General features: G+C 39.5%; 1 protein-coding gene across 8 annotated transcripts in view; it reads left to right on the plus strand.

Annotated features, from left to right (window-relative positions):
* The window catches only part of PRLR (prolactin receptor), a 193,432-nt gene extending 173,396 nt beyond the window's left edge, over window positions 1-20,036 (plus strand). For 4 of the 8 annotated variants that reach the window (XM_061393751.1, XM_061393752.1, XM_061393753.1 and 1 more), the window contains 5 exons: window positions 4,207-4,376; window positions 6,032-6,173; window positions 7,803-7,902; window positions 8,598-8,667; window positions 9,753-20,036. In XM_061393751.1, the coding sequence (XP_061249735.1) occupies window positions 4,207-4,376; window positions 6,032-6,173; window positions 7,803-7,902; window positions 8,598-8,667; window positions 9,753-10,643 (1,373 nt within the window). In that variant the 3' untranslated portion in view covers window positions 10,644-20,036. Of the gene's footprint in view, window positions 1-4,206; window positions 4,377-6,031; window positions 6,174-7,802; window positions 7,903-8,597; window positions 8,668-9,713 lie in introns of all 8 variants that reach the window. The other 4 variants (XM_061393755.1, XM_061393756.1, XM_061393758.1 and 1 more) reach the window with 1 other exon arrangement.
* Window positions 20,037-20,362: the final 326 nt, after the last annotated feature.

A 20,362-nucleotide genomic window follows, 5' to 3' on the forward strand; every position in this document is an offset into this window, starting at 1 on the left:
TTTTGGCAATAGCAGGAAATATTTTTGATTGTTGCAACACAGAGAGGGAAGATATCTAATGAGGGAGAACCCAGGGATGATGCTAACATCCTACAGTGTTCAGAACAGCCCCCACCACAAAGAATTTTCTTGTCCAAAATACACATAATGCTGAGGTTGAGAAAGTTTGCTTTCAAGGATTCATCTTGAACTTTTTACTTGTACTTTTATACAAAGATGTTTTGATCAGAGGCATTTCTCAGTCTTGTGTTCAGCTTAAAACTTATAATAACTGATAACTGATGTTTATTTAGTAAATCCATATAAAACCATCTTTCTTAGGTATTTACCTAGTAATCTACAAGGATTAGGATTAGTGGCAAATTTCCTCAAGTTCGTTTTTTAGACAGGTTATAATGCCAAGTCCACTAGAGTTACACTCACTCTTCTCTCACCTGGAATTGAGATTGATTTGAGGAGGTAAGAAATGAATGGAGAAAATGTGACTAGCCAGCAAGACTGAAATTAGGGTAAGGCAAACCAGCACCCTAGGCCCGTCACTCTTTTAAATTAATCTTGGTCAAGTATAGTTGATTTAGAGTGTTGTATTCATTTCTGCTGTACAGCAAAGCAATTCCGTTATACACACACACACACACACACACACACACACACACACTGTTTTCTAATATTCTTTTCCATTATAGTTTGTCACAGGATATTGAATGTAGTTCCCTGTGCTATATGCTAGGACCTTGCTGCCTATCCATTCAATATGAGTTTGCATCTGCTCACCCCAAACTCCCAGTGCATCCATCCCTCATTCTCCTTTCACCTTGCCAACCACAAGTCTGTTCTCATGTCTATGATTCTGTTTCGTAGATAAGTTCACCTGTGTCATATTTTAGATTCCACATACAAGTGATACCAAATGGTGTTTGTCTTTTTCTTTCTAACTTACTTCAGTTAGTATGATAATCTTTTTTTTTTTATTATTATTATTATTTTTTTACTTTACAATATCGTATTGGTTTTGTCATACATCAACATGCATTCGCCACGGGTGTACATGTGTTCCCCATCCTGAACCACCCTCCCACCTCCCTCCCCATACCATCCCTCTGGGTTATCCCAGTGCACCAGCCCCAAGCTTCATGTATCCTGCATCGAACTGGACTGGCAATTCATTTCTTATATGATATTATACATGTTTTAATGCCATTCTCCCAAATCATCCCCCCCTCCCTCTCCCACAGAGTCCAAAAGACTGTTCTGTACATCTGTGTCTCTTTTGCTGTCTCGCATACAGGGTTGTCGTTACCATCTTTCTAAATTCCATATATATGCGTTATCTTTAGGTCCATTCATGTTGCTACAAATGGCGTTATTTCATTCTTTTTAATGGGTGAGCAGTATTCCATTGAATGTGTGTGTGTGTGTGCTGTGCTTAGTTGCTCAGTCATGTCCAACTCTTTGTGACCCCATGGACTGTACCCACCAGCTCCTCTGTCCATGGGATTCTCCAGGCAAGAATGCTGGAGTGAGTTACCATTTCCTTCTCTCTCTCTCTCTGTCTCTCTCTCTCTCTCTCTCTATATATATATATATGTATTTATATAAATTTATACATATTTATGTTTATATTTTATATAATTTCATATCTTTATATAATATATATGTATATAAATTTATATGTATAGAATCACATCTTCTTTACCCATTTATCTGTCAATGGACATTTAGGTTGTTTTTATGTCTTGGCTATTGTGAATACTGCTGCTATGAACATAGAAGTGTATGTGTCTTTTTGAATTATAGTTTTATCTGGATATATACCCAGAGTGGAATTGCTGAATCATATGACAATTCTGTTTTTAGATTTTTGAGGCACCTCCATGCTGTTTTCCATGGTGACTTGCACCAACTTACGTTCCCACCAACAGTGTAGGAGGGTTCCCTTTTTTCCACACTCTCTCCAGCATTTGTTATTTATAGATTTTTTAAATTACAGCCATTCTGACTAGTGTGAGGTGATACCTCACTGTAGTTTGATTTGCATTTCTCTAATAGTTAGTGATGTTGAGCATCTTTTCATGTGCCTCTTGGTCATCTGTATGTCTTCTTTGGAGAAATGTCTATTTAGCTCTTTTGCCCATTTTTCAATTGGTTGTTTTTGTGTTTTCTTATTAAGTTGTATTAGTTGTTTGTATATTATAGAAATTAAGCCCTTGTTGGTTACACCATTTACAAATATTTTCTCCCATTCTGTAGGTTGTCTTTTCATTTTGTTTATGGTTCCCTTTGCTGTGCAAAAGCTTGTAAGTTTGATTAGGCCCCATTTGTTTAGTTTTGCTTTTATTTTTATTTTCTTGGTACATGCTAGTGGTAAAGAACCCTCCTGCCAATGCAGCTTAGACGTAAGAGACTCGGGTTCAATCCCTGGGTCAGGAAGATCCCGTAAAGGAGGGCATGGCAACCCACTCCAGTATTCGTACCAGAAGAATTCAATGGACAGAGAAGCCTGGAGGGCTGTAGTCCATAGGGTCTCACAGAGTTGGACACAACTAAAGCAACTTAGCATGCATGCATGTAGACTGACCTAAGAAAACATTGATATGATTTACATCAGAGAATGTTTTGCCTATGTTCTCTTCTAAGAGTTTTATGGTGTCTGTCTTATATTTAAGTCTTTAAGCCATTTTGAGTTTATTTTTGTGTATGGTGCAAGGGAGTGTTCTAACTTCATTGATTTACATGCAGCTGTCCAGCTTTTCCAACACCACTTGCTGCAAAAATTGTTTTTTCTCCATTGTTCATTCTTGCCTCCCTCCCTTGTCAAATATTAATTGATCATGGGTGTGTGGATTTATTTCTGGGCTCTCTCTTCTGTTTCATTGATACATATGTCTGTTTTTGTGCCAAGACAATGCTGGTTTGATTACTGTAGCTCTGTAGTATTGTCTGAAGTCTGGGAGGGTCACGCCTCCACCTTTTTTCCTTTTCCTCAGAATTGCTTGAGCAATTTTATAGTTCTTTGGGCTTTTATAGTTCTATATAAATTTTAGGAGTATTTGTTCTACTTATGTGAAAAGTCTCATGGGTAATTTGATAGGGATGACATTAAATCTGTAGATTGCTTTGGGTAGTATGGCCTAGGTACCGCACTCTTAAGGAGGAACTCACAGACCTTTACTTGAAGAAACCGGAGAGTAAGTACCTCCTTCATTTTTTATTTTATTGTGGTAAAATACCTATAACATAGGGCTCCATATTTTAACCATTTTAAAGGCTGCAATTCAGTGGTATTAGTTCATTCACAATGTTATGCAACAATCCCCACAGTCTAGTTCCAGAACTCTTTCGTCACTCAAAATAAAAGCTTCCTACCCATTCAGCAGTTTTTCTGGATTCCCCTCCATGGCCCCAGCTCCAGAGCAACTACTAATCTGCGTTATGTCTCTGTCGATTTGTCTCTTCTGAATGCTTCATATACCTGGAATCATATACTATTTGGCCCTTCGTGTCTGGCGTCTTTCACTAAGCATTATGTTCTCAAGGTTCATCCGTGTTGTAGCTGTATCAAGACTGTCTCCTTTTAGCTGAATAATGTTCCATTATAAGGATATCGTTTGTCCATTCATCAGTTGATGGACATTTGGGTTGTTTCACCTATTGGCTCTTGTGAATAGTGCTGTTATGAACATTCATAAATGAGTTCATGTTCTAACACCTGCTATCAGTTTTTCTGGGTATGTATTTAGGAGTGACATTGCTGGGTGACATGATAATTTCATGTTTAACTTTTTGAGCACCTGTCAGACTTTTCCACAGTGGCTATGCCATGGTACACTCCCACCAGCTATGCATGAAGGTTCCAAAGTCTCCAACATTCTTGCCAACACTTGTTAATTTTCATTTTTTCAATCCTAGCCATTCTAGTGGGTACGAAGTGATATGCCACTGTGGTTTCGATTTGCATTTCCTGAATGACTAATGACTTTGAGCACCAACAGGGGCTTCTTGGCTGTTTTTGCCACCTTAAACGTTGCACCTCATGTCACCCACTTGCTTCAGCCTAGTCCCAACTCTGCTGATCAGTGCCTGACATCAATACAAAGTGGCCCCTAAACATGGAGGGAAAGCTAGCGAGATCTGCCTCTAAGTCTTAGAATTCTGCATTCAAACATCTCTATTTGACTAAAGATGGAGTTTCTTTCATATCTGCAGTTGAACCAGAGCCTCCTGCAAACCTGACTTTGGAATTAAAACATCCAGAAGATAGAAAACCATATCTATGGATAAAATGGTCTCCACCCACCATGACTGATGTAAAATCTGGTTGGTTCATTATCCAGTACGAAATTCGATTAAAACCTGAGAAAGCAACTGATTGGGAGGTGAGTCAGTTGGAAACTTTTGGAAGGAACTGTGTCCTTTGGCAAAGATGAAGACCCCAACTGAGAACCGGTCGTGCCTCCTAATTATTAGGCCGCCATGTTTTCTTCCTGATACTGATGTAACCCTCGCACATGTGGAAAGGCTTTCTCCCTACTTCCATCCATCTCCCTGCATCTCCTGGGATGGATGGGGACTCATCATCAGAGCTCTCCCAGGACTAGATCCTTGCAACTGAACAGCCTTTTCTGCCAGGTTTCCAACCCACCCCCCTCAGGATATCTTAGATCGAAATGTCTATGAGAGTTCTTAAGTGGCACTAAGTTGGAGGAAAAAAATCTCAATGTAATCAGTCCATGGTTAATGGCTTTTTTATTTACTTTTAAATTCTTCATTGTAAAGAAATAGTACAATAAATTATAGACATTATAATAATCTATTCCTAAATATTTTAGTTGTTGTTGTTATTTAGTCACTAAGTTGTGTCTGACTCTTTTGCAACCCCATGGACTGTAACCTACCAGGCTCCTCTGTCCATGGTATTTTCCAGGCAAGAATACTGGAGTGTGTTGCCATTTCTTTCTCCAGGAGATGTTCCCAACCTAGGGATTGAACCCACATCTCCTGCATTGGCAGGCAGACTCTTTATCACTAAGCCACCAGTGAAGCCCTAAAGACTTTATTATATGTCTCTTTTAAAGAAGGAATATTTCCAAACATAGCCAAAATAATATGATCACATGTAGAAAATTAATTGAAATTCCTTAATAGCATCTTTTGTAATTCTTTAATACCATTTAATGGCTAGTCCATATTTTAATTCCCCCAACTGCTTCAAAAATATTTCAGTAGCTAGTTTGTCTTAACCAGAATCCACTTCAAGATCACATACTGGCTGACTCATGTACCCCTTCAATCTCAACGTGCTAAGGAGACCAAGCCACTTTGAGACCAAGCTTGGTCTCAAAGAATGTCCCACCTTCTGCATCTGTCTGATTAGTTCTTTATAAGGTCAAGGTCATTTAGCCAGCTTCTCTGTCCCCACATTTCCTGTAACCAGACATTAAAAGACTTGATTAGATTCCAGTTGAACAATTTTTGGCGAGATTTCAGAGGTGATGTTATATGTTTCATATTGCATCGTATCAGGAGACAAACCCATTCTGGTCAACCTACCATAAATGCTAAAACTGGGTGCTGGACTGGGGAGATCACATCCTGATCCCTTGATTGTAAAGTCATGTTTGATTTATGCACAGCTGCTTCAGTGTTCGTAAATGCCCAGTTCTCTTTCACCTAGGGGCTTCACACCCATGAATAATCCTTAAGTCAATTATTTTATTAGGTTTGGAAAATAACAAATTTCCAATTTTGTTAAGTAGTCACCTTCTATATTGTAGAATTCAGAAGGTAAGATGTAGGGAGCAGTATATTTGTCTTTCTGAAATAGTGTTCCAAATGGAGAAGTAGAAAACCTGTTGTTTTTTGTGTGAGCAGTGTTTAACAGGAGGAAGGGATGGGCGGAGAGGGTGAAATGGTGTGAACAGGGTATGTAGTGTGACCTACATACTGGCTTCTCTGCTAGTGTATCTCCTAAAGGAAAAGTTTCCTTATAACACAAGTCAGAGTGACTTCTGTTTTCCTTGGCCCTCCCTAGACTCATTTTACTCCGAAGCAAACTCAGCTTAAGATTTTCAACTTATATCCAGGACAAAAATACCTTGTGCAGATTCGCTGCAAGCCAGACCATGGATACTGGAGTGAGTGGAGCCCAGAGAGCTCCATCCAGATACCTAATGGTAAGTGTCTTGAAATTCCCCAAGGAAGAGGGGATTCTGCCTGAAATCTGCCATTGTTTTATTGCTAAATATTTTTAAACAGAATGGGTTTAGTAAACTTGTATGTTGTAACTACTAACAGAAAAACTATTTTGAGTCTTAAGCAGAAGAATGAGTAGAGGTGGATTTATCATCTCTCCACTCAATACAGAGACATCTGAAAGTATAGCATCTTTCCCTAGGCCACTGTGAGTGAGGATCAGTTTCTATTAATAGGATAGGATATATCTGCAGACATGAGCTTGGAGCGTCTCCAAGGGCTTGATGGTCAATTATTCTGCCCTCCACATCTGCCCAATCCCTATCATTCAAGGTTATCACCTAGAATTTGCAAGGTGCTATCCCACCTGACTGCAAGGAGATCCAACCAGTCCATTCTGAAGGAGATCAGCCCTGGGTGTTCTTTGGAAGGAATGATGCTAAAGCCGAAACTCCAGTACTTTGGCCACCTCATGCGAAGAGTTGACTTACTGGAAAAGACTCTGATGCTGGGAGGGATTGGGGGCAGGAGGAGAAGGGGACGACAGAGGATGAGATGGCTGGATGGCATCACTGACTCGATGGACTTGAGTTTGACTGAACTCCGGGAATTGGTAATGGACAGGGAGCCTGGCGTGCTGCAATTCATGGGGTCGCAAAGAGTTGGACACGACTGAGTGACTGAACTGAACTGAACTGAACTGATCCCACCTGAAAGGCATGTACTGATTTTCAGTCCTTGATGACAATTACATGTTGATCTCATTCAAGGAACAGTATGTAGAAGGCATCCAGTTCTTCAAGTGCCATTAAACGTAGTGGCTGGTTTTCTACAAAGGAATGATTCATCTTGCATTTCTACAGTACTTTACAAAGTCTTTACCTTGTTTGGTCCTCCCAACCATCTCAGGTATTCAGAAAGAATAGAATTTCCATTAGCAACTGAAAGAGAGGAAACTGGAGCTCAGTGGAGTTAGAAGTCTTGCCCAGAACCACATGGCAAAGCCTAGCTCTTGTGACTACTGGCCTGACCAAAATATCAGGGTTTGCGCTGGCATAGGGAACATAGCACTGAACTACAGGCCATAAGACTGTGCATCCAGTCCTAGCTCTTACTAAATAAAAGCACAGGGTCTAGAAGCAGACGGCCTGGGTTCAAATCCCAGATGGCAACTTTATGGCTACCTGCCTCTGAATACACCACTCCTTGAGTCTCAGTTCCTCATCTTTACATACAGCAATGTATGTAAAGCAATGTATGTAAAGAGCTTAACATCATATGGCTTTTACTAGGAACTTAATAAACGTTAGCTTGTTGTTATTTTTACTGTAACTGACCATGTCCTCATGGATTTCCTCTGTAAGTATCACCTAAAATGATATTTTAAAGCACTTTGAAATGTTTAGAGTACTGTAAAACATATGCTGCATATTAAAATTTAATAATATTGGGAAAAAAGTAAATCCATCATTAACGCTACTCTGTTTGGATTGCTGTTCAAATCAAAAAAGGTATAGAGGGGCAGGGGACTTATGTTCAAAAGTCTCATTTCTTTGTTTGTTTTAAACAATGCTGTGTGTGATCAAAGCTTTCTGGCTGTTTGTTTTTAGACTTCCCAGTGAAGGACACAAGCATGTGGATCTTTGTGGCCATCCTTTCTGCTGTCATCTGTTTGATTATGGTCTGGGCAGTGGCTTTGAAGGGCTATAGGTATTTCACTCTACCCTTCTCTCAGTCATGGTTGTCAGGGATAATGGCCAAAAAAGACAATACAGAAATGATGAAAACCTACAGATAATTCAAGCACCTCGTTTTAGCCATTAGTGGCAGTGTGTTCACCATGAAAAAGCTTTTATCAGTGCTAGCAAAAGTAGAATAGACTCATTTTAAGCTGATGTTCTTTCCATCAAATGGAGGCTGACAGTTGTGAAATAGTAAAAATCTGGCAAGAGTAGCAAACAATCCACTAGTCATTTCAGAATCAGTCAGAGTTAACTAGCCAGAGTTCATTTTAATGTTGGCCTTTATGGCTCAGATGGTAAAGAATCTGCCTGCAATGCAGGAGACCCAGCTTCAGTCCCACAATTGGGAAGATCCCCTGGAAAAGGAAGTGGCTACCCACTCCAGTATTCTTCCCTGGAGAATTCCATGAACAGAAGAGCCTGGCAGGCTACAGTCCATAGGGTCGCAAAGAGTCAGACACTACTCTTTGTTGAACACTTAACACTCTATAGTTTATTCATTGTTGTCACCACTGATTTAGTGGTTTCATTTAGTAGCCTCAGAACTCCTAACTTCTACCTACCATAGTCCATGTAGCAGCCATTTGGAAATAAGGCTAATCTTTCAAAAGTTACAAAGTGATAACATGTACCATTTATCTTATCTCACGAATCATTTTATAGCATGGTGACCTGCATCCTCCCACCAGTTCCAGGGCCAAAAATAAAAGGATTTGATGTTCATCTGCTGGAGGTAAGTGCCAGGGTGGAAACTGTATTGTGACTTGCCCCTGTGTAACTGTCATCTTTACACATGCGCACACCATCCCCATCAGTGCAGTCTGGCTAAGCTTGGCCATCCATGGCTTGTTGTCCCTCCCCTTCAGCAGGGGTGCTCACAGAAAGATGTGAGAGGCATGAGGGTAATTACTGTCAGGAAGTGTCAGAGGGCAATGAAAGAAAGCCAAGAAAACATCAGCACACATAGCAATGCTTGTCGCTTAGCTGCTGCTAAGTCGCTTCAGTCGTGTCCGACTCTGTGCTACCCCATAGACGGCAGCCCACCAGGCTCCCCCGTCCCTGGGATTCTCCAGGCAAGAACACTGGAGTGGGTTGCCATTGCCTTCTCCAATGTATGAAAGTGAAAAGTGAAAGTGAAGTCGCTCAGTTGTGTCCGACTCTTAGCGACCCCATGGACTGAAGCCCACCAGGCTCCTCCATCTATGGGATTCTCCAGGCAAGAGTACTGGAGTGGAGTGCCATTGCCTTCTCCAGCAATGCTTGTTAGGTTTATCAAATCTGTTCATAAGCCCTGTCATAAACATTTTATACAAATAATCAGTTGAGAAAGTGGGTGAATATTTGATGAATACAAAAGAGTGACCTTCCACCAGCCCCTCCTCCATCAGACTTTGATGTAAGCTCTCACTTGAATATTCTCTACATAAGGCCATAGTAACAGAATATCTTACTGCAATTTTTGCTCAGTTTGAGTGCTCAGCTAACACTGGCTCAGTACAAGGGAGCTGGTATTTGCCAGAGCCCATTTAGACAGATTCAAGTGGGAATTAAATTTAAGTGTTCCGAATGAAAAGAGGGGTTAGAACATTTTACATTTCTCTGCAGGTTGAAGTACATATTAATAGTTTCGATTTGACCTTCAGCTTAACATGGAGATATATAAAAGCAGTTACCTACTCATTATGTCACTTGACATCAGCCACTGTGAGGCCAAAAGCACAAGATTGTGAAAAGTCAGCCCCAGGGAATTTATTCTGATGGCGTTCACTTTGATTGCAGATATCACAGCCTTCTCGCCTTGTGTCTATGTTTTAATAGAAGGGCAAGTCCGAAGAACTTCTGCGAGCTCTGGAAAGCCAAGACTTCCCCCCCACTTCTGACTGCGAGGACTTGCTGATGGAGTTCATAGAGGTAGATGACTGTGAGGACCAGCAGCTGATGCCACGCCCCTCCAAAGAACACACGGAGCAAGGTGTGAAGCCCATGCACCTGGATCTTGACAGTGACTCTGGCCGGGGCAGCTGCGACAGCCCTTCGCTCTTGTCTGAAAAGTGTGATGAACCTCAGGCCCATCCCTCCAAGTTCCATACTCCTGAGGGCCCTGAGAAGCTGGAGAATCCCGAAACAAACCTTACATGTCTCCAGGCCCCTCAGAGCACAAGCGGGGAAGGCAAAATCCCCTATTTTCTGGCCAATGGACCCAAATCTTCCACATGGCCTTTCCCGCAGCCCCCCAGCCTATACAGCCCCAGATATTCTTACCACAACATTGCTGACGTGTGTGAGCTGGCCCTGGGCATGGCCGGCACCACAGCCACTTCGCTGGACCAAACAGACCAACATGCTTTAAAAGCCTCAAAAACCATTGAAACTGGCAGGGAAGGAAAGGCAACCAAGCAGAGGGAGTCAGAAGGCTGCAGTTCCAAGCCTGACCAAGACACGGTGTGGCCACGACCCCAAGACAAAACCCCCTTGATCTCTGCTAAACCCTTGGAATATGTGGAGATCCACAAGGTCAGCCAAGATGGAGTGCTGGCTCTGTTCCCAAAACAAAACGAGAAGTTTGGCGCCCCTGAAGCCAGCAAGGAGTACTCAAAGGTGTCCCGGGTGACAGATAGCAACATCCTGGTGTTGGTGCCGGATCCGCAAGCGCAAAACCTGACTCTGTTAGAAGAACCAGCCAAGAAGGCCCCGCCAGCCCTGCCATAGAATCCAGCCAAGGCCGACCTGGCTATCTCCCCCACAACCCCAGGCAACTGCAGACTCCAGTTGGGCTGGGGACTGGGTCCCGCAGGTTTTATGCACTCTTGCAGTGAGAGTTATGGAAGGATGGGTTCAATTGTGATTTTCCTTCAGGGAACACTACAGAGTACGTGAAATGCACTCTACCAGAGAGGGCTCAAGAACAGGGTTAGAATGACACTACCCAACTCCCAGTTCACTCTTAATTCTCTATTTTCAACCAGTTGCCTCTTTGTCCAACAGCTGATTCCAGAACAAATCGTTCCATCTTGTGTGATTTGTAGATTTACTTTTTTGCTATTAGTTGTCAGATTATATGTTCAAAGATATAAAAGCACATTGCCTAGTATTCTTAAGAGACAGTGCCAATAGGTATATAATCTGGAAAAGGCCTTCATGGTTTCGTATGTGACAGAGGGGTATAAGTCAGTCAAAATTGTTTACCATGGGAAGATGGTAGATAGGAGAGAAATGCCATGAAAACCACTTTGAAGACCAGTTGCTTAACCTTTGCACTCCTCTTTCATTTTATTAGGATTAACCAAATACAATGCACTTAAAAAGTTTCATTCTAGAACACCTAACAAATTGTTTCCATCCGTTCCTATTACCTTAAAATGACACATGGCCAATATGCAAGTAAACAGGATGCCTCCATTTTTTTTTTAATAGTTTGAATTTATTAAGCATGGATTTTACCCCTAAATTGTATTTCATTCTGAAACTTCTAGAAAATAGGGTTTTAGAAAGTGAAATTTTCTTACACAGGAGGCAAATGAGTTTCATGTGGTGAATCCTTCTAAAATGTTTTCCTCTTTCATTTGAGCATGATAGATAATTTATTACACACCCTTGTCTTCTGTTAGTGAAAAAAAAAAAGTCCCAAAAGATAACTTTAATTTAAAATATAATCATATTATGATAAGTGAAATAAACCAGACATAGAAAGACAAAAAAATAAAAAAAATTTTAAAAAAATAAAATATAATCATAGCAGGATGCTCATGGAAGTACTGCCTTACTGTATATACAAATTCTACTTTAATATAAACCCATAAGTTTAACAATGTATTTTTGAAGACTATTTTTCTATCACTTAAGTAAATAAAAGACTATTTTCTATCTTCCCAGTACAGCTTGTTTACGTATTCAGCAGGTACAGTGTTTATATGAGGTTATAATGAGTATTTTCAGTACTCGGCGATATATACAGTCCCTGTTTGTGGAATAAAATGCCATACCAAGCCAAAGCCCACTGAGGAATAGGAAGTGGATGACAAAATTCAATTTCCAGCACAGTGTAGTACAGTTTTTCTGATTCTTTTTATCTCCCGGATACTTTAAATAGCAATCAAGAAACTAGAGTTTTAGGACTCTCCACAAACGGAAAATTACTTCTTTTGTAATTTAGGGCCACTCTGGGGGTTCTGCCCTTGGGGTGAAAATTTTCACTTCTCTGTGAAATTTTCCCTTCTCTGGGTAAAAATTCATAAAGATGAAATTTTCACTTCTCTGGGTGAAAATTTATACAGATGAAGAAGGAGAGTGGAAACATTTAACATACTGCCTTAGAGAGAGGGTTTTTGTTTTGTTTTTCTGAGCAATCTTGGGCAAATCCATTTGTGTGCTCACTTCTTAAGCTGGAACACAAAGAATCTGAGCTCCCTCTGTGAGTTAAATATTCCAGCCCAATAAGTCCATGTTGACAGGAACGGGACTCAGAGGTTGGCTGATGTGTGAAAGTGAACACACTGTCAGAGCTCCCAGAAATGCAAAGGTAACATATCTGAGGCTCTATTCACCCAATACACACACAACTGGTTAAGAGTGAGGGAGCTGTTGGGGAAGATTGTCCAAGTTTATTCAGTCCCCTAGATCCTTGCTACTCAAAATACAGTCTGAGGACCAGCCACACCCGCATCTATGGGCGCTGCTTGGAAATGCAGAATCTCTGCCCTCGCCACCCCCATCCACCTGAATCTGCATTTTGCTAAGATCCCCAGATGATTCAAGTTCACAGTGAAGTTTGAGAAGCATTGCCCTAGCAGATCATTTCCACTAAAGCTGATTGTAATGCCTGGAGTAGTTCTTCCCCGGAAAGTACAGGTTGAGTCTGTTTGACTTGCAGTGAACAGTATTGTCATAAAAAGGTATCACTTTTAAAATCTATTAGTGGTTTGGGATTCACATAATGGAAGAGAATGATCTGCAAAAGCACATACAACTTCTAAGAGGGTCAAGGAATATACCCCACCTTGAGAAGCACTGACCAAAGACTTGGCCCTTCAAAGCCAGCACAGACCAAATCTTTCTCAGAATAGTCCCATCTCCTCCAAGGTGTGTATGAACCACTCTGATAGTACGAGGATTCAAAAATAGTATTTTGATGTATGATTTGGCATGTATAAAAAAACTTTCATGGCTGAAGACTCAAACTGAATTCTTAAAAAAACATCAATTAGTAAGTAGATTACTGTCAATCACTAACTAAAGCCAGGGCTATAATTCTTGGTCACTTAGCACTCTTTAATGAATTGCGGGGGTTTTTTTTCATAGTCTAGTCTATTTTCTATCAAGAAGTCCTCGAGTCAAGTGGAAGTATGCAGATTAAGGGTCAGGAGACCCAGCTTCTAGTGCTAATTATGTTAGCTTAGCTCAACTGCCTTCTCTGGGTCTCAGTTTGCTCTGAATGAAATGCTAGGCCGAATAATCTATAATGTCCTTTTAAACTGTGAATCCTTAATTCCATGATTCACTCAATAGTGTCCAGCAAAGATGATTAACCGATGCCTTGTATCATAATTAAGCTAACAAATAATTGCCCTTCATCATAGACACACGTCCTCTTCAGTGATGTGCTCATTTTGTTTCACTTTTTCTTTTTTTTTAGTTGGAGGACAGTTGCTCTACAATATTGTGTTGGCCTCTGCCACACATCAACATGAGTCGGCCACAGGTTTAAATCAATGCCAACTAATCTTAACATATTGTACATGCATTTTACAAATTACATAGGTATAGAATCATAGTCTAAAGTGATGTGCAAATATGTGTATAGAGGGAAGCAGAGATTTTTTTTAAAAGACATTGAAAGAGGCTCTGATTTTTAGGGACAAAATGCTTCTCTTATACGAGGCTGCTGATTCTGGTTTGCCCTTTTGTCATTGTTGTTGTCTTCTTACAGATTATGAACCACCACTGCACAGTTGGTGTTAAAAGCCTCGAGCTCTGATTTATAAAAAGTCATATTTTTATAAATAAACACTTCAAGCTACAAAGCACATGGAAATAGGATAGCCAGTGGGTGATTTATGGAAGCTTATAACTCAAAGTGCAAAATCTTCTCTAGTCAGTTTTAGCAAATGGGTACAAGGCACCTCAGATGAGCACAAGTCATAATCAGTCACGTCACTGACATGCAACTGACTCTCCATTCTCCTAAGTGCCTAAGGCCAATCCCAACTGGTTTGGTCCAAAGTTGGTCAATCCCTTGCCATCTGTACAAGATGAAGGAGTATGACTCTGTCCTATAGTGACCCAACTGAAAGGGGGAATCTGATGAGCAAGCAGAGGCACCTGAGCTCCAGCGTGCAGCTTAGCTGGGGAAGGTCTGTCCCCCAACTTTCTCCAGGCTGCCTGCCGCTGCCCATCACTTTCAGAAAGACGTGATCCAGCCAGGTGTAATTTTGTTATCTCTTTAGAGTAGACATGAAAGAATCAGAGTTGTACACATTTTACAAAGTGCCTTTTTTTTTTTTTTTGAAGTTTTCTTTTCACAAGAAAAGTGTATTGTTTAGACAGTAAATTTTACATTTTAAGTAAATGAATGAAAAAGCCAGAAAGGGAATCATTAAATGGTCTAAGGTCCAATCAGCAACCGCTGAGTGGATTTTTATTGTTTAGTTGAATTAGCACACAGCTGATGTGAATACTGTAACTTATTTTGATAAGAAATTGACTCTGGCTAAAATTTTGGAATAAGTCTGCCACCCTGTTACTTGAGACCCTCAGTTTCAAAACACATTAATGCACTTTCAAATGGCTTTGAATTGCATGCAAGGGCCTGAAAAGGGCAACGCGTGTACCATGGAACTTGGCACACATGCAGAAAGACATAAAAGCCTCTGGATTATGGTCCGCAGGATTGCTGATGTAGATTTGTCATTGTTGAAAGCCTCTAGTGAACCAATTTCTTTTTCTGCCTTTTCAGCCCATGCATCATTAACATAGTTGCTAGGGTAGTGGGCTGAGCACTCAATTTCCGGCTGCCAGTAAACAGGCTGTGTGATCTTAGCAAGTCCTTTAAAAGCTAATCTCTGGTTCCCTCATCTGTTAAATGAGTGGCTTGGCCTAAGATGTTTCTAAGACCCCTTCCGGCTCTAACAGTCTTTGATGCGCAAGATCTGAGTAAAATCCAGGGTTTCGGTAAATGGCCCAGGGACACCGCAGGAAAACCCTGCTGATGATCCCTTAGCCTGAAGCAGTGGACACTGTGGCTGTAACAATGCTGAAGAGAAAAACAGGTCTACTCCTGCAAGTCCCATCGATTTCATTTAACATCCTTGGCTCCTCCTCTTCTTCTTAGCTGTCCACCTTGTAGGCTTTTAATGCTCTCACTTAGGGCCTCCATTTCTCCTGAGAGTTCATTATGTACAGTAGCAACCATAGGATTTGCAAGAAACTAAATTATTCATGAACTATGACTTTGGCCTGAGTCAAACAATAAATTGGCCACACAGATATCAAGGCCCAAGATAAAGGTCACAACTTATCTTATTTACGGAGCCACAGGCTTAGAGATTCTAGCTCAACTCATCCATTCATTCATGTGTTCAAAGGCCATTAATAAATCCAAGCTACAATGAAGACTCTTGTGGAGGTCTTAAGCAGAAACTTAAAAATGCAAAATGATTGCTCAAGAGTTTTAATCTAACCAGAAATTCTATTTATAGTTATGGCCTGGATGTATTTCATGACCAGTGTACATATCATCTACAAATCAAATAGTTCTCTCGCTAGATTTATGTATTTCAAGATGATTTTGGCTCTGAGACCTTCACATAGTTACCTATTTCCATAAAAGGAAACAGATAGAAAAATAGAGTGTGGGGGACCTTCCTGGTGGTCCAGTGGCTGGGACATCACACTTCCAATGCAGGGGGCCCAGGTTCCACCCCTGGTCACGGAACTAAGATCCCACTTGGAAATCCCGCATGGCACAGCTAAGACCTGGCACAGCCAAATCAAATAAATAAATAAATATAAAATATTTTTTAAAAAGAAAGAAAAATAGGATGTTTCTAAATGTCTGGGCTTCTCAGGATTACACAGAATGCCGAAAGTAACCTGCTAAACTCTGATTTTTTTGGACGTAGTGACTCTGTTCAGTGTTCTGAGTTTATGGCTAAGAGATGTGCATATGCCCATGACTGTTTTGTCCACCTTGATTCCTTTGATTTACGCTCCAATTTCATGTCAGGAAGCACTGAGATATGTAAAGTGGGAAAACATACACTGTTTATGTGGTTGTGGTCAATGAAAAGAGAGACCTTTAACCATAGTCTGGTAGTTAACTTTTTACCTGCTGCTGATAAAAAGAAAAAAACAACTCTAAAAACTTTAGCTACTTAAGTAGTAATATAAAAACCAGTAGTTTCATATTATGGTCAACGCACACTTCACCTGCATACATTTCATAATCCAATCTGAGTTTTCCATGCAAATTTCACATATCCTAAGTAGGTGGGGAAATCTTGTTATACTACTTGAAATTGAAAAATTGTATGGCAAAGAGTCTCCTAAACAACAGTTTGTTTTATGAAATTCCTGATAAAATGATTTTGAAGTTTTAAAAGTAATCATTTCCCTTCTTATCCTAATGTCCTTCTTTCGAAGCTGCTTATTGCTTAGAAATGATGTCACATTTTCCACTTTGACTATTTTCAGTGGCATAGTTATGTATTTGCCATGTGATAATCCTGACTTTAACTGTTATATGATTTTATATTATATTGCTTTATGTGGTTCAAAAACTGTATGACACATTGAGATATATAATCCTCCTATTGTGAAACTAACTGTATACTACAAAGGAAAATAATTATTTCATGAGTTAGAATCTATCCATATATATTTCAATGTGATTGTTTCTATATCTGGAAAACAAGATTGATAAAAATATGTAATCATATCTTTCTGTTGAAACCGTGAATGTGCTAATTTTTTTTCTTAATCTTTGTCTACAAGTAGTATGAGTTGCCATTGTACAGCTGATCTGGGGTTAAGTGTTTAAAGTACAATCCAACAATTGTTTAAAAGTCAAGTCAACCCCTCGACTTTGCTTCATGTGACCTCTGATACTTCTGGGGTGTTTTTTGCATAATTAGGCTTGCTTTTCTGCTTGATCAGTCATTTCAAACAATTTTCATGTCTCATGCAGAAACCAAAGCAACCTAGAACTGGCTGTTAGGGATCTGTGTCTTCTGTAAAGCCATATTGAAGTGAAGGCTAAGGGACAGCTAAAGGTTCCATACATTCAAACCTACCACTACCTCTGCTTTTTCTCTTTCCCTAAAAAATGCCAAACAAAATTCTTCAATATTGCATAGGAAATTAGAAGTGATTGTTACAAGTTTCTGGGGTCTTATTTTGTTTTTTTTACGTGAAGATACACCTCCTAAATTAATCAGTTTGTAAGTTTATGCTAGGTTTTCTCAATAACCATTTTTACATTCTATAAAAACTGGCTGATGAATAAGGGCCAGAAAGAATACATAGTAAGTCACCAGGTGAAAAACCAACAAAATTATAGATGCAGATTTTTCCCTAACCAGGAGTCACCACAACGTGGTTACCCAAAGCCATGAGGGGCATATTTCTCACAATTTGATTTCCCTAAAGCCCCTAGAAATAAATTTTTTCCTTATCTGATTTTAACCATCAAAGATATTATGGTATGGGAAAAATCAGGCATATATCAGAAATAACCTTGTTTTGATTTTAAAAATTCATTTCTACATGAACTAGTTACAATGCCTATTTTTTTTAGTCTTAAAAAATTATAGAAGACTGTATTCATCTGATTTATCTTGCATCTTTAGCTCTGTAAATCTTTAGTTATTGCACATTGTGCTTTCTGTTGCCCTTGGATTTATTAATTTGTCTCCTTCCATTTTGAGAGGACGCTGTGGATAGCTAAATCCATATCAAGAGCATGGGAGATGCTGCTAACTGCTATTACCAGACTTCTTCATTTTTTACTTCACACCAAAAACAATGCTTGCCAAACAAAATCATCCCAGTATAATATTATCATTATATTTCTACTCATATTATTGAAAATTCCCAGCTCAGTGCCTGGCTCAATAAATGTTTATTCTCCTTGCCTCCCCTTCCTCTATTTATTTTTATTTGATATGTAAATGAAAAAAATAACACATGCCTGGCTGAAACAATTTTCTTGATGGATTTTTGCTGCAAAAGGATTTGTAATCCAGAAACTATTTATATAAATTAGACCAAAACAATTTTCCTCCTTTCTCTTCACCCTTCTGTATGATTGCAAAGTATAATTTCCTTCCTTCACCCCCATCCCTCACACAAGAAGCTGCTAAAAATAAAAATAAAATGAGATGGAACCAAGAACCCAGGGATAGATCAGAAAAGCTCACTTAAGTATTATAAAATAAAGGAAAAATCAAGCCATTTGAAAAATGGAATGCTTTTGAACAGTATGATTCATCCATATTACTAACAACATCTCTTCTGACCAAATTCATTGGATTAAGTGTAAAATGCTAATCTTTTAATGGATCTAGATTTAGAAATCTTTACCTACTGCTTATACTTGTGTTGCAGAATTATGGGATGGTGTGAGGTTTGCTTTACAAATTCTTCTCTGACTCCTAAATTCTCTAATGCCATGTCTTACCAGGGAATAAGAAATTTCTTACATGAATATCATCCCCTAAAACTTGGCTTCTGTCAAAGACTGACTCCCCCATACTTACACTGGTGCCATCTGCTTTTAATTATTGGACACACATTTACTTTGAAGCTGGAAAAATTGGAGTGTCAGTCACCAGACACAGCATTCATATAATAATGATGAGTTGGAGAAGTACTGTGTAGCTAATTTTCCAAAATGACATGCTTTCCTAAAAGGAAACAGAAATTATATGTTGCCACATCTTTCCAGAACCATATCTGAAACCTTAACCCCACCAAACTCTACAACTGACTAATCAACTTCTACATATTCTAAATCTCCCCTATTTTGAGGGCCTGTGAGATATAATACCTATTTAGCAGAAATCTTGATGTCTTGGGGTTGGAAGATAGGGCAGGATTATAGGAAATGGGGGCTTCCCTGGTAGCTCAGCTGGTAAAGAATCTGCCTGCAATGCAGGAGACCCCGGTTCAATTCCTGGTTTGGGAAGATCCCCTGGAGAAGGGATAGGCTACCCACTCTAGTATTCTTGGGCTTCCCTGTGACTCAGACAATAAACAATCCACCTGCAATATGGGAGACCTGGGTTCAACCCCTTGGTTGGAAAGATCCCCTGAAGGAGGGCATGGCAACCCACTCCAGTATTCTTGCCTGGAGAATCCCCATGGACAGAGTTGCTTGGCAGGCTACAGTCCCTGGGTCACAAAGGGTTGGACATGACTGAGCAACTAAGCACAGCACAGCACATAGGAAATGGGGTTATTGAAAAACCTCCAATAGGACCTTACCCGTTAGGGAAGCAGATTCTCACAGTTTTATCCTTCTGAAGAGTACAGATGAGATTAAACCCATCTTGATATTGTAAAGCATAGTCTACATTGGAGGTCTTGACACTTAAATTGGAATTCTTTTGCCCATAACCTCACCTACTCCTGCTGCCTATACAAGTGTTAAGCAATTTTGTCTTATGATCAGGTTCACACTATAACTTATACTTACCAATGAACTTGAAACACAGGTACTTTTATGAATGTGATAAAATATTTTTTAAGTAAATCTAGAGTATGTTAGTCAAATACCACTTAGGTTGTCAGTTGGGGGAACACTGGTATAAGCTAAGGGAGCTCAGGAATTTTTATTACTGTATTTATAAATGTGTTTGAAAGAATTTGTAAATGTCACAGGTACATTTTTAAGGTGATACACATTTGCTCCATAAATTATTAAAAATTAATGAAATGAATTTCAATGACATTTGGCAGTAGTTTTGCTTCAAGTGATCAATATTGATATTGTTACTGAACTATGTAATCTCATGATACATTTTTCAATACTTTTTCAGAGCAACTGCTTTTGCAATGGTAGCAATGCTTAATTTAAATTGAATCAATAAATTTCTTCCTAAGCCATGATTTTTGGTGGGTCTTTTACTATGTATGTGAAACATTTAATGAATAATATAAGTTTGGGAGGTTTTTTATTTGTTTCAAAAAAACTTTATCAGGACATATTTTTTAAAGAAGGAAAAATAACAGCAATCTAAGCCTCTCTGGAAATCAAAAATGCAGACACATACTGAAATATTTGGCTTAGAACACTCATCCAATGCTTTTTTTCCAGGCATGCATTCTTGAGCTCCTCTTTCAACATATTCCCTGATTTTATTTTCCTATTAATTTTAAATCAAAACTGACATCTTGCTTCCAACCCAGCTAAATTCTACATCTTCTCTTTCCAC

Source organism: Bos javanicus, chromosome 20 (assembly GCF_032452875.1).
Source record: "Bos javanicus breed banteng chromosome 20, ARS-OSU_banteng_1.0, whole genome shotgun sequence".
NCBI classification, from domain to species: domain Eukaryota; kingdom Metazoa; phylum Chordata; class Mammalia; order Artiodactyla; family Bovidae; genus Bos; species Bos javanicus.